Below are 12,122 nucleotides of genomic sequence, written 5' to 3' on the forward strand. Positions count from 1 at the left end.
TACAGCTCACAATTAAATAATATTAGCCAATGATACACAAAAATATATTTTTCTAATTAAAATGGCCTATAATGTCACAAATATAAAATATAAAAGGCCTATTCATTTGGTATTAAATACTAAAGTATCTCAAATAACTGGCACAAATAATAGGTTTACAATCGATGTTTCTGTAATTCGATGGCTGGTGTTGTTTGTATTAAAGTTAAGTCAATTTGTATTAAACAACACTGAAATTGTATATTAAATAATCTTCCTTTTTTTAATCATGAAAATAATCTGTCATTATTAAAAACTAATTTGATTTGACAAGAAAATTAGATACTCGAAATGCATGTCAAACAACCATACCTTGAGATGTATAGGTCTATAATAAAATGTGTGGGATGCTCATTTTATAGGCATACAAAAAGAGAACGTATGGGTTGATAAAATATTTTCTATTGGCTCATGGTCTCCCATAGAAACGGTGATGTAGTTATGAAGGGGCTGGGTTTGACACCAGCTGAGGCGGATCTCCAACATGATTACAGCACACACAGGGCTGGAACATAATTGATGACCTAATTGCAAAACAGGGGAACGACCGCGGAGACGCGCTCCACTGAAAAAGTTGACTTGTTCTCCCACCAGATTCCCCAACCAAACGCAACTGATGTGAGCAGAGGTGCATACGAGCACTTCTTTCCCACTGTCGCACCTTCACACTGCACTTATCCACCTTAAGTTTATTTTTTATGAATGATTATCTCTCGCAATACATATTTGGATACCTCGACTACACCACGAACTCACCTCGGCACATCTTTCTTGAAGTCTAAACGCCACCAAGACTTCTTCAACCACAAGCGCACTTGGAAAATACTCTGAACTTCACATTTCTTCTCTAACTGACGCTGAAGTAAACCTCAACATGTCTATCACAAGTCTGAAGTCTGATTCCGAGACGAATAACGTTTCCATAGAAGAGGAGGTAAGAATATGGGAATTAATTTTTTTGTCAAAAGTTGTGTATCATAATGTCTTTGGTTGAAACGGGTTGTGAGTGTGGCTACGAAGTCTAGCCTGGAAGAGATGTAGAGTAGCCTGCAAATAGTTTTCCTCCCCAAAATTGTAGGCTAATTAATGATCAACTGATTCAAAGCCCATTGTATGAGAAGAAGGATGTGAAGTTCCCTTTTAGGTATGGTTTTCTGAACAAAAAGTCGTTCGATTCCATTGGAAGCTCTGAAAAGGGTGTGCCTCCGTTTTTTAAATGGACGTTTACATTTTGTGATTGTAAGTCACACAGGATTATATATAGACTTTTTTTGCGAGACTTGCTGTCTTTAAATTCGGCCTACAGTAGATTATTGTTATGGCCATGTGAAATATTGGTTTAGACTATAGCCTAATTGCGATGACATCTGTGCTGAATTTCAAGATTTTATTTGTTCTTAAACTCCCAAATCTATAAAATTGCAATTATTACCATTGTAGATCTATAGGTTATACTTAATTTTAAGCATTTTAACATTCGTTTTTCAAATCCACAATAGGCCTACATTTCAGGTTTCTGTCCTGTCTCTGTATGGACAGACTCACCTAATTTCATATACTGCGGATGAACTTCAGCTCACACGATCGGCACCTAACAGAACCTGGGACTCTTTATGCCATAATACACATTTCCGATCCTTATCTGATCTGTGGTCAGTAAAGAAATGTTAAATGTATTTCCAATCTTGCAGTGTACTTTTTTTTTACTGTCCTCTCCACTGCACATTAGGCCTAAATTTCATTTACATGTATTTTTATTTATCTTTTATTTAACTAAGCAAGTCAGATTAAGAACATTCTTATTTTACAATGACTACCTACCCCGGCCAAACCTTCCCCTAATAACCCGGAAGACGCTGGGCCAATTGTGAGCTGCCCTATGGGACTCCCAATCACGGCCGGTTGTGATACAGCCCGGGATCGAACAAGGGTCTGTAGTGATGCCTCTAGCACCGAGATGCAGTGCCTAAGACCACTGCGCCACTCGAGTCTTTATCCCAATCACTTATTTAATTTTGATCCAGATTTCCGCCATATACCTTTAGGTATGGTTTTATTGCCTTTGCCTTGTATTATTTAGGCCTACACACACTTGATGCATTTTTTAACCTTCAACAAACATTCAATTGTCCAAGAAACCATATTGTTCTGAGGTTAAACCAATTAAAATCATTACATGAAATCTGTTTACAGAGAAGCTTATCTTCTATTCCCTAGTCAGATGTTCTAATTAGTCCAATGAATTTGTCTAGATGGGATGTGGCTTACAGTACAGTACGTGCCTTAAACTTGCATGGGAGTTTTGTCATCGGAGCACCTGAAAAAAGTTAAATCCGGGCTGTGGTTCGCAGGCGTGGGTCAAAGGAAGGAAATGGTGTCACACTGTGCACTGTTGTCCGCCACTGTTCCTCTGGCAGTCCATTGTGCTGCACGGGCCTCCCCACAGAGTGGGACCCAATGGCCCTTCTGTAGGCCTGTTTATTTCCTCAGCCACTGCAGGGTCCAATGGACAACATTACAGGCCCATGTTTGTTTTGAATTCGCATGTGGAAATCCAACCCATTTTCTCTCACTAAATAATGGCTGCATTTACACAGGCAGCCCAATTCTGATTATTTTTTTAAGTATTGTTCTTTTGACCAATCAGACAACCTCTGAAAAATATCTGATGTAAAAACATAATTTAGTGGAAAAAATGTTAGTTTTGGGCAGCCTGTGTAAACGCAGCATGAGTCATGAGGGGCTGCACATCACTCCTTTGTACTTAGATGGTCTCAAATTTGACATTCCTCCAGTCCTCACAATTTAGGTGGTGTTTGTCACATAGTACATTCGTTTTTTTTTATACTGCATGTTCAAGGATTTGGGCTGCCCTCACCTAGTCATTGAGGCGTTGTGGTATGGTACCAGGTAGAGTAGTGTTGCAAATAGATTTTTGTCCCACCACACCAAACGTGATCACTATGCACAGGTTGAAATATCAAAACAAACTCTGAACCAATTATATTAATTTGGGGACAGGTCAAGAAGCATTAAACATTTATGGCAATTTAGCTAGCTAGCTTGCTGTTGCTAGCTAATTTGTCCTGGGATATAAACATGGAGTTATTTTACCTGAAATGCACAAGGTCCTCTACTCTGACAATCCACACATAAAATGGTCAACCGATTAGTTTCTAGTCATCTCTCCTACTTCCAGGCTTATTTTTCTTTGGACTTTATATGGTGATTGGCAGCCAACTTTCATAGGGTGCATTACCACAACTGACCTCAGTTCATATTTCAATCACCCATGTGGGTATATGCTTCTAAAAACCAAAGACGAGATGGGAGAGGCAGGACTTGCAGCGCGTTCTGCGCAGTGGGTGCAATGATTGAATGTGTGTGAATTTATTTTGCAATGCTCGGGCACGTGACCTGTGTGGTCAGCATGTAAGCCAGTGGTATTGATCTTTATTTAGTCAACTAGGAATAGGTTAGTCTGTTAGTGGATGAATGTAGGAACTGCCATTTGTCCAGCACAGAGACATTTAGAATTAGTGTTATTTCAAACTGCATCAGAGGTGGACAATCCTCCCCTGACGTCGACTGTGTGTGCAGGTTTTTGTTTTGGCCAAACAGTAACACCTGATTCCGCAAATTCTTCAAATCAAGATGGCGCTCCATTTTCAGGGGGAAGGTTGTGTGCACGATATCCCATAATATGTAAACAAGTAGAACCTGGCCATTGAATATGTCCTTCAGACACGATTCATATATGTATGTATTGTGCCATTTAGCAGACGCTTTTATCCAAAGTGACTGTCATGCGTGCCTGGTTTTATGTATGGGTGACCCGTTTCAAGCGCCATGCTCTACCAACTGAACTGTACAGGACCACGTTTCCATACAGTCTTCTCATTGTCATGCTTGATTCTATTAATGTATAAATATAGGTTTCCTATCAAATAAATGGCATTTGAATCCTATGCTCTGGCCAATTTTTCAAGCTATCTAGCTGTATTTCACCTATTGGATAGCATTAAATGCACAGACATAGAATGCTGATGAGTCAATTCTATTCATTCCGTTTCTATGCATTTAACCCTGTCCGATAGGCGAAATCCGGATTGATAACTTTTGAAAAAACGGGGCCCTAGAGATACTCACTTTTTTATTTTTTTCCAGGTACGAACACTTTTTGTTAGTGGCCTGCCGGTGGATATCAAACCTCGTGAACTGTACCTGCTGTTCAGACCATTTAAGGTAAGCATGAGATTAGTTTCCGAGGCGATGGAAGAATTTGGCCTCCATATTTAACTCGTTGTCCACTACAACGGAGACGGCACAGTCCACTCCTGTCATTGGCTCTTCTGTTCTGTTTTAATTCTCTGCATTTTTATATTAAAACATTTCATAATGAGAATAAACAAAATGCATATCAGTACTATTATCTTTGTAACAGAACGTTTTAACGGACAGCTTCTTCGTCGGGTGCCAATGTAGCTACCTTAGTTTGACGTTTTTACAAAAGCAACTGCCCATATGGTTAATTATATATTGTGACTATCATCTTACAATACCACGGAGGACTCCAGAAATATTGAAAGTAGTAACGCTACATCACTGTTCATCTACACCACATTGTATATTAATCAAGATGTACAGTTTCATTAACCCCCCTGCCTGACCAAAATGGAAGTGGTATCCCTCACACATGGATGGTCTTGTGGAATGTGTAAATGAATAGCACTGCTATTGGCCAACTATCCCGGTGACCCAACTCCCCTCCAGGTCAGGAAGATTAGGATTCTTCCATTTCCTTTCATGTGTGATTCAGGTCAAGCTTTCAAAGCAGTTCTATGAAATCACTGAAACCAGTCCATTCTCCGTCTGTTTTCATAGATTAGATTCCATTGGATATATCGTTTGTCATAGACTGGCTGTAGTCTGACTGGCTGTAGTCTATACTATCTGCTGTTGTCTCATTCTGTATATTGGATCTGAAGCTTTATTTTGGCAATGGACCTCCCAACCCTTCCAGCTTGCTTTTTCTACAAGCAAAGATATGGTAGACAGGTTTTTTGTCCTGGAAAAAACACAGGCCCACATGCTTTTTAGTGATTTGTATGAAGCAAAGTAGATGGGATTCAGCTGCCTCTGTTATTAGTTGTGTGCATTTAGTGTTCCATTTCTGTTGAAGGTGGCTTGCATTTCCTGACTGGACTGAAACTCTCTGAACCTCACATCGTCCTAAGTTGTTTAATTTCCCCATGTCTGTATATCAGGATGAGAAGACTTCTCATCCATCAATACCACAGTCAGGCTAAAATCCCCTACATCCCCCAGGAATCTGACTCGTACTGACATCCAAACCAAAGATTTCTTGGCCCATTTAAAACAACTAAGAATGATTCACATTAGTAATTCACTGGTTGTTGAACAGCCTATGAATTTGGTTGAAAGTTGTCAAACGGATTAGTTCAGGAGAAGGCTGGAGCATCAGTTAACATTAAATACAGTTAGACCTACGGAGTAAAATATAATGGTTTCCTTTAAAATGAGACATACCTAATTACAGGTCTGTGGATTTCTCCATTTTCTTTTCTCAAAATATCTGAGTGGAGTGCATGTCTGGCTTCCTGCATGTGACTTCATCGTTGCTAATTGGATGTCTTTTCTTACAGGGTTACGAGGGTTCACTGATTAAGTTGACGTCAAAACAGGTGAGACGCTTTCTGTTATTACTATAGGGGACTCATGGCCCCCAAATGAGGGCTATATGAGGAGTACACCTTGGATGGAGAGTGGCATTGTTCAGTTTTCCTACCACCATTTGGGTAATCAAAAAGTGGTACATTGCTAATTAACGTAGGATTGCTAACATTGGTCTAGTTAATAATTTTTCAATAGGAAACAACCTTCCCATGCAGTTGCCATGCTTTCATCTTATAATATTAAACCTATATATGTGGTTTAGCTTCTGTTGTGAATTGTTTTCAAACTTAGTGAAAAAGTTATTGTGATCATCTAAGCTCGCCTTGTCTAATGCATTTATGATTCAGTCCCATTGTATTCTGACCATTTACCTGAAGTGTACTTGGGCAGTGTTCCAGTGCTAACCTGTTGAGGTGGACATTAGGGGCCCTTTGTCTCAGTGTTCTCTCCTCTCTTCCAGCCAGTTGGGTTTGTCACCTTTGACAATCGGACTGGAGCCGAAGCTGCCAAAAACGCATTAAACGTAAGCATCGGACCAGGCGGACAGTAGCCGTGAATAGTTGCAATGTCTTCATCCTCCCTGGACACAAGGATTTTGGCCAAAAATGTGTTGCTTTGTTTCTTTGTGGTATATAGCTACATTGCTTTACGTAAAGCCTGCATTGTGCTTTATAACTTGGTATAAGCCTTTTTAGAAGTCTTCTATCATTAGAAGATTAGACCTAAAGGTGGCATACACAATCATGATGTAATCGAGTCATACAGAACAGAACTGTCATAATGCAGGCTTTAAGTTAAGAGTTAGGCTACATTTTTGACTCAGTCTCTCCTGTCCTGTTTCTAACCTATGAGGTATGGTTGGGGGTTCACTGCTGGGCTAACGGAGTTCCTCTGATCACTCAAACAAAGCATTTTGTCTCTTACAATTCAAGGGCAGGGCCATTTTTGGAAACAGAGACCAGAATCCTGTAGACTTACGGTAGTTAACTTTGGTATAATTGAACACATCTTTCGTAATACGTTATAGCTCTCCTAATTTGCATATCACTGCTTAGCCATATAAATATATCATAGAGCTACATTGGTAGTGTTTTGAACACCTTCTGTAATATAACTTCTTATTCTGTCACTACGTAGCCACATTGGCCATATCTAACACAGCTCTCATAGCCTTCCTTAGAGGAACATCACAGCCTGTAGCCACGTAAGCAGTCTCGCACTCACACACACCAACATACTCACCTGCATGTGGGCACAATGCTTAAGGCACAGAAACACAACCAGGGTCAACCACATCCAAGGCCAAGTCTTTCACAGCTTCCTCTCCTCGTTTCCTTCTCTCCATGAAAGGGCTCAATATGGTGGAAGTAATGTGCTGAGTACCTATCCAAACCATGCGTCCTTAAGCAGTCATGGAGAGGAGACTACTAGTGCCCTGTGAGACTACTTTAAAAAAGTATGCATCCTTCCACCTTTTCCTCTTTGTCGTCACTGATCTGATGTGGTTGGATTGGTCAAGACAAAAGGGAAACTTAACTTTTCTTATCCAGCCACGTATAAGATCAGTGGTTACCTTGATGAAGGTGGGGGGGAAAAATATGCATTGGACAAGTATTGGAGCGGGGCCAATGGAGAGGGGGCCATGTAAGGCTGTTGACACACTTGCCCTAGGCCTAGACTCACCTAAGCCACCTCCTTTACAATACTGTGTCCCCGTCCCGTCTCTCCTCTCAGGGCATCCGTTTTGACCCCGAGTGCCCCCAGACCCTGCGGTTAGAGTTTGCTAAAGCCAACACGAAGATGGCAAAGAGTAAGCTGATGGGCACACCGAACCCCACTAATATCCACCCTGCTCTAGGAGCTCACTTCATTGCACGGGACCCATGTAAGTTGTTACGGCTTCACAACACCACTCTAGCCTCTACCCACACTCTCACCACTGTCTGTTATTCCCCCCCTTCTCTCTTGCTTGGCGCGTTGCAGTAAACCCCACAATTGGGTGGAATTATCTAACTGAAGACTAACTCATCCGCCACATGCATGAGTCATCGGACTGTAGAGTTTAATTAAATCTTATATCCAGAATTTCTACAGTATCGGTGCTAGTCTGACTCGGGCCTAGACTGCAGGTGCCCCGTCTCTTTCCCATGCACCTGCTTGTTGCCCCTGGGTGGGAGGGGTGGCACTGGATGGCCCTGGCGTTAATGACCTTAGTGATGTTTAAATGGTACTGGGATGACTTCTACCGGGTTTAGTTATATTGTTTCCACTTAAAGGTCTACAATGTTATGACTGTAATTGCTGAACTTCGCTGACTGTAGTCAGCCCAACGTAAATACTTCACACTTTTTATCAGGAATATTCACGCAAAGAGGAAAGCAAGACAATGACGCTCCTACTTTAACTTTACAGTTCACATGTACTGTATAGAGGATTCCATAGGGTTTTGAGTGCAATGTTATAGTTGGCGTCTATTTCTGCTTATTCAGCCTCTAAGTACTACTGATAATGGCAATGGGGGCATTTGCACAGATAATTGTTATACCCAAAACTGTTTCCCCGGCCCTTTTACCTCCTGCATGTTTCCAGATGACCTGACGGGGGCAGCATTGATTCCAGCGTCCCCGGACACGTGGACCCCGTACCCCCTTTACACCACAGAGCTGACCCCCGGGCTCCCTCACGGCGCCTTTGCCTATCCAGCAGCTGCTGCTGCTGCTGCAGCCCTCCACGCCCAGGTACAGGACCAACCAGTCTCTCTTCCCTTTTGCCCTTCCATCTCTCCACTCACTGCAGTTCAGTAAGAATGGAAGCCAATAGGCCCGCTCTTGACATCCTCTGAGAGACTCATTAGCCCAGTGCCAATTCAATGCCTTGCCGCTATCCTTAAAGGTCGACTCAGCAATACAACGCCATCAAACACGTTGGCATTGACGTCTGCAAGCGGGAAGTCACCCCAACAGAATTGTTAGCTCTTTTGCACACTTCCTTGAGGCATGTCCACTGGGATGAGCTGTTAGTTGCAGTCTTGGCAGATCTGTATTTTGTTTTCTATGAACAGGAAATTGCCCCGCTGTGTATGATATCATATAGTCTACCTTTAACGCTCTGTTACGTGTCAAAGCGACTTATACCACAGAGGAAGTTATTTCTGACTCGCTGAACTAGTAGCATCCCCTTCGGTGTTCTCTAACGCTAGTAGCATCCCCTTCGGTGTTCTCTACGCTAGTAGCATGTCCTCACAGCCCCTCATTGATTCTCACCAGGGAAGAGCCCCACTGCTTCCTAGGTGTCTGGGTCTGAAAGCGGCAAGTGTGACTGGAGGCTTTAATGCATCCCCACCTTCAGAGTTCACTTCCTCCCTGCTAAGTCTGTATCCAGCCTCACACAGTAGGGCCATTAGGGAGAGGAGACCATGGAGATCATATTAAATTACCTTTTCTAAATCTATGGAGGAGACAGTGGTGGAAATGGACTTGACTCAGAGGACAACCCAAGTAGGGAGGTCCAAGGACAGACTGGACGTATTGCCGGCCACACAGTTTACACCTGGAATCCAGGGGACACAATCTGTAGGAAAACATTGAAACGTTGCAGCTAGAAATATAATGAACAGATGTAATTTGGCTACATGTCAGAGCCATGTTCTTTATATATTTCTATCCGAACCTTCAACAATGTTGTCCCCTGTTGAACGTGGCCCTGTTCTAAGGGGCTTCCCCCTAATTCCACCACTGCTTCTCCCTTCAAGTGAGTCTTGTGAGGAAACTAGCCCATGATAAAGAAGCCAGCTATAGAACCCTTCAACCAGCCTTTCCATCGGTGTGCTGTAGGAATGCTTTCAGGAATGCTCTCACTGCAAACTGAGGCAGAAAACACTGAAGTCCTGCCATTGCTAGCTAATTGCTGTCTAAGTGCTGGTGTTATGGTACAATGGGCTACACTGCTGTAGTCAGGCCCGGCAAGAATAATGGAAACTTTCTGCCACGGGTCATTTGAAGTTCAATGCCAAGCTCACTTGTAATGTATGAACATGGTGGGGTGTTACCCTGTGAAATGGGCAGTGATTGTTTTCTTTTTCATTGGATAAAGCAACCTCAGAAATGTGTGGTATTTACTGGGAGAAAACGGTTGGTCATGACAACCTTCTTTGGAGGTGCCAACTTACTGTCCACGTCCTTGCTTGGAACAGAAGCTTTTCTGTTTGAAATGGAAAGGAGCGTTCCTAATTGCCATCTGATGAAAGATCCCTCAAATGCTCTGAATTTGCTCCCGCCAACACTCCTGTCGAATGAATGAGGAAATACACTGAACTTGGTATAGTTGCCAAACCAATGAATTGTAAGTCTCCCAAACCAAAGCTTACCTTACATTTACCGGTAGTTCACCCTGTCGTGGTCAAATTTCAGGTGTCTTGTTTGAAATCCTAAGGCAACAACTCATACACACTATGAACCGTTGTTCCTGTCAATTTGTACTGTCATGTGGTACCTGTTTGACCTCCATTTAGTCCAACCAAACTAGTTGGACCAGAGGTATGGAAAGGTAGTTGTCAATCAGTTGCTTTTAAGATGGAAATGTTTAACACATGGAATAGCTTGCTTGTCTCATTTCCATGAATGTCGTGTTATGATACTGTTCATTGTCATAGGGCAGCTGTGACCCACATTCCTATGGTCTTTGAATGACCAGTGCTTAAAGGGACAGTTCATCCAAATCTCTTATGCTTTTAGAGCTTTTCAATATGTGACAAGACTTCAGTCCACAATTTGGATGAAGTTCATTTCTTTCCCTTTGTCTAAAGTCTTGTTTCCTACAGTCCTCCTGTTGGGAAATCTCACAGGTTGCGATCAATTGTTATTTTGTCTGACTGTTTTTTTTGATCTCCCTAGATGCGCTGGTACCCTACTCCATCTGAAACTAACCAGCCAGGATGGAAGTCCCGGCAGTTCTGTTAGATATTTAGTGAGTATCTTTATACAAGCGCTTTCATCAAGGTTTTTCAGAACATACAATATGGATTACATTAAAATGATTGAAAATGACTTGTTGTCCAATTTCCCCCTTCAGATGTATTTTGGGAACCAGACCTTCTCCGTCCAGTTGAAGGGAGGTTTTACTGAGCTCGTCATTAATTTAATCAGGTTTATTTAATGGACAAATGTGCATTACAGACCTATTCATGTTCTCTGGAGGGGTCTGAACTGACAACCTTGCCAGCGACAGATTGAGCTGATTCCTTTTGGCAACTATTCCGGTACCATCTTAGCACTTCCAAACCTCACGTGAGCCAAGTAAACGCCATAGGTCATTATTTGCTGAAGAGAATAACATTCTGAAGAAGTTATACATTATAAAGTGACTCCTTGGGTTATGGCCTAGAGAGCTAAGAGCTCAGTCATTGCATGTTGAAGTATTTTTGGCATGAATTAGAAAGCAGAGTTTTGTGTCCTTGTTTTTCTTAGTGCTTGTGTTGCCTCTTTACCTGGACCTAAAGTCTAGACAATGAATCCCCTTTGCTTCCTGTGTATTCCTGGTCTTACCTGTGAAAGATGGACTGTTGTGTAGATGGCTCTTCTTGCATGGACCTTGTAGAATGCACCCCTAGGTTCTGACAATCCCAGTCTCTCCCAAAAGATCAATGTCTATAAAGAGTATATTTGAGAAAATGCAAAGTACAAGTATTTTTGTACTTTTGTTTAATGTATATTTATGCATTTTGTGCTACTAAATAATGAACGTGTATGTGTTTGTTTAGGAGTATTTTGTGTTTTGGTGTTATTTTGATCTATAATCCTGTAAGTACTTACAAAGTGCAAATGTATTTGTTTGATGGTCTACTGAAATATTCAAGAATTCTAACAGTGGCCCATGTGCCATTTGGACTGCTAAGAAATTGCTTGCTGTAATGTTGATTATTCAGAATGTGAAACTGGACTACAAACATGAACATGGGTTGCTTTTGGAAGCCATTTTTAATGGCCTAGCAGGATTAGGTGGATGGAGAAATATACGTTTGCAGTTTAAAAAAAGTTTGTCTCTGGATCTGCTGAACATGAGAGATGTACAACTGTTCCCATTTTATGAATTAAACAAAGTGAATGCATTTGTTTTCTGATTTAATTAACCAGATCTAAACTATGCACGTCCTTTGTATTATATTATGTGCAAGCTATGATTTTGCTGACTTGACTCCACTTTACAGTACATCAGAGCTTAATTTCAGATGTTTCCAGGTCAATTCATTTTAAATGTACTATTATATTAGTCTCTTTGTATTACCAGTAGAGCTGACCTTCACCACCCACTCTGCCCTCTGAAGATGCTACGTGTTTCTGTCCAACCAAGCATGATGGCAATCTCAAGGGATTGTTAAGTGGCCATTT

At 41.6% G+C, this 12,122-nt stretch overlaps 1 protein-coding gene across 1 annotated transcript; it reads left to right on the forward strand.

Moving 5' to 3' along the window:
* The first annotated feature begins 547 nt into the window (after positions 1–547).
* On the forward strand, positions 548–11,842 carry LOC106562790 (RNA-binding protein, mRNA-processing factor 2a). The gene is made up of 8 exons (XM_014127805.2): positions 548–973; positions 4,207–4,284; positions 5,706–5,744; positions 6,197–6,259; positions 7,471–7,621; positions 8,326–8,474; positions 10,629–10,701; positions 10,807–11,842. Exons 1-7 carry the CDS (start codon positions 914–916, stop codon positions 10,692–10,694), a joined length of 606 nt encoding a protein of 201 aa, XP_013983280.1. The 5' UTR covers positions 548–913; the 3' UTR covers positions 10,695–10,701; positions 10,807–11,842.
* Positions 11,843–12,122: the final 280 nt, after the last annotated feature.

This window comes from Salmo salar, chromosome ssa11 (assembly GCF_905237065.1).
Source record: "Salmo salar chromosome ssa11, Ssal_v3.1, whole genome shotgun sequence".
Lineage (NCBI taxonomy): Eukaryota > Metazoa > Chordata > Actinopteri > Salmoniformes > Salmonidae > Salmo > Salmo salar.

Bases quoted from the DNA above. Each gene is read 5' to 3' on its own strand.
- LOC106562790 (XM_014127805.2), top strand. From the start codon at position 914: ATGTCTATCACAAGTCTGAAGTCTGATTCCGAGACGAATAACGTTTCC. The intron at 4,285-5,705 runs GTAAGCATGAGA...CTTTTCTTACAG, and splicing joins TGCTGTTCAGACCATTTAAG to GGTTACGAGGGTTCACTGAT. The intron at 7,622-8,325 runs GTAAGTTGTTAC...GCATGTTTCCAG, and splicing joins CTTCATTGCACGGGACCCAT to ATGACCTGACGGGGGCAGCA.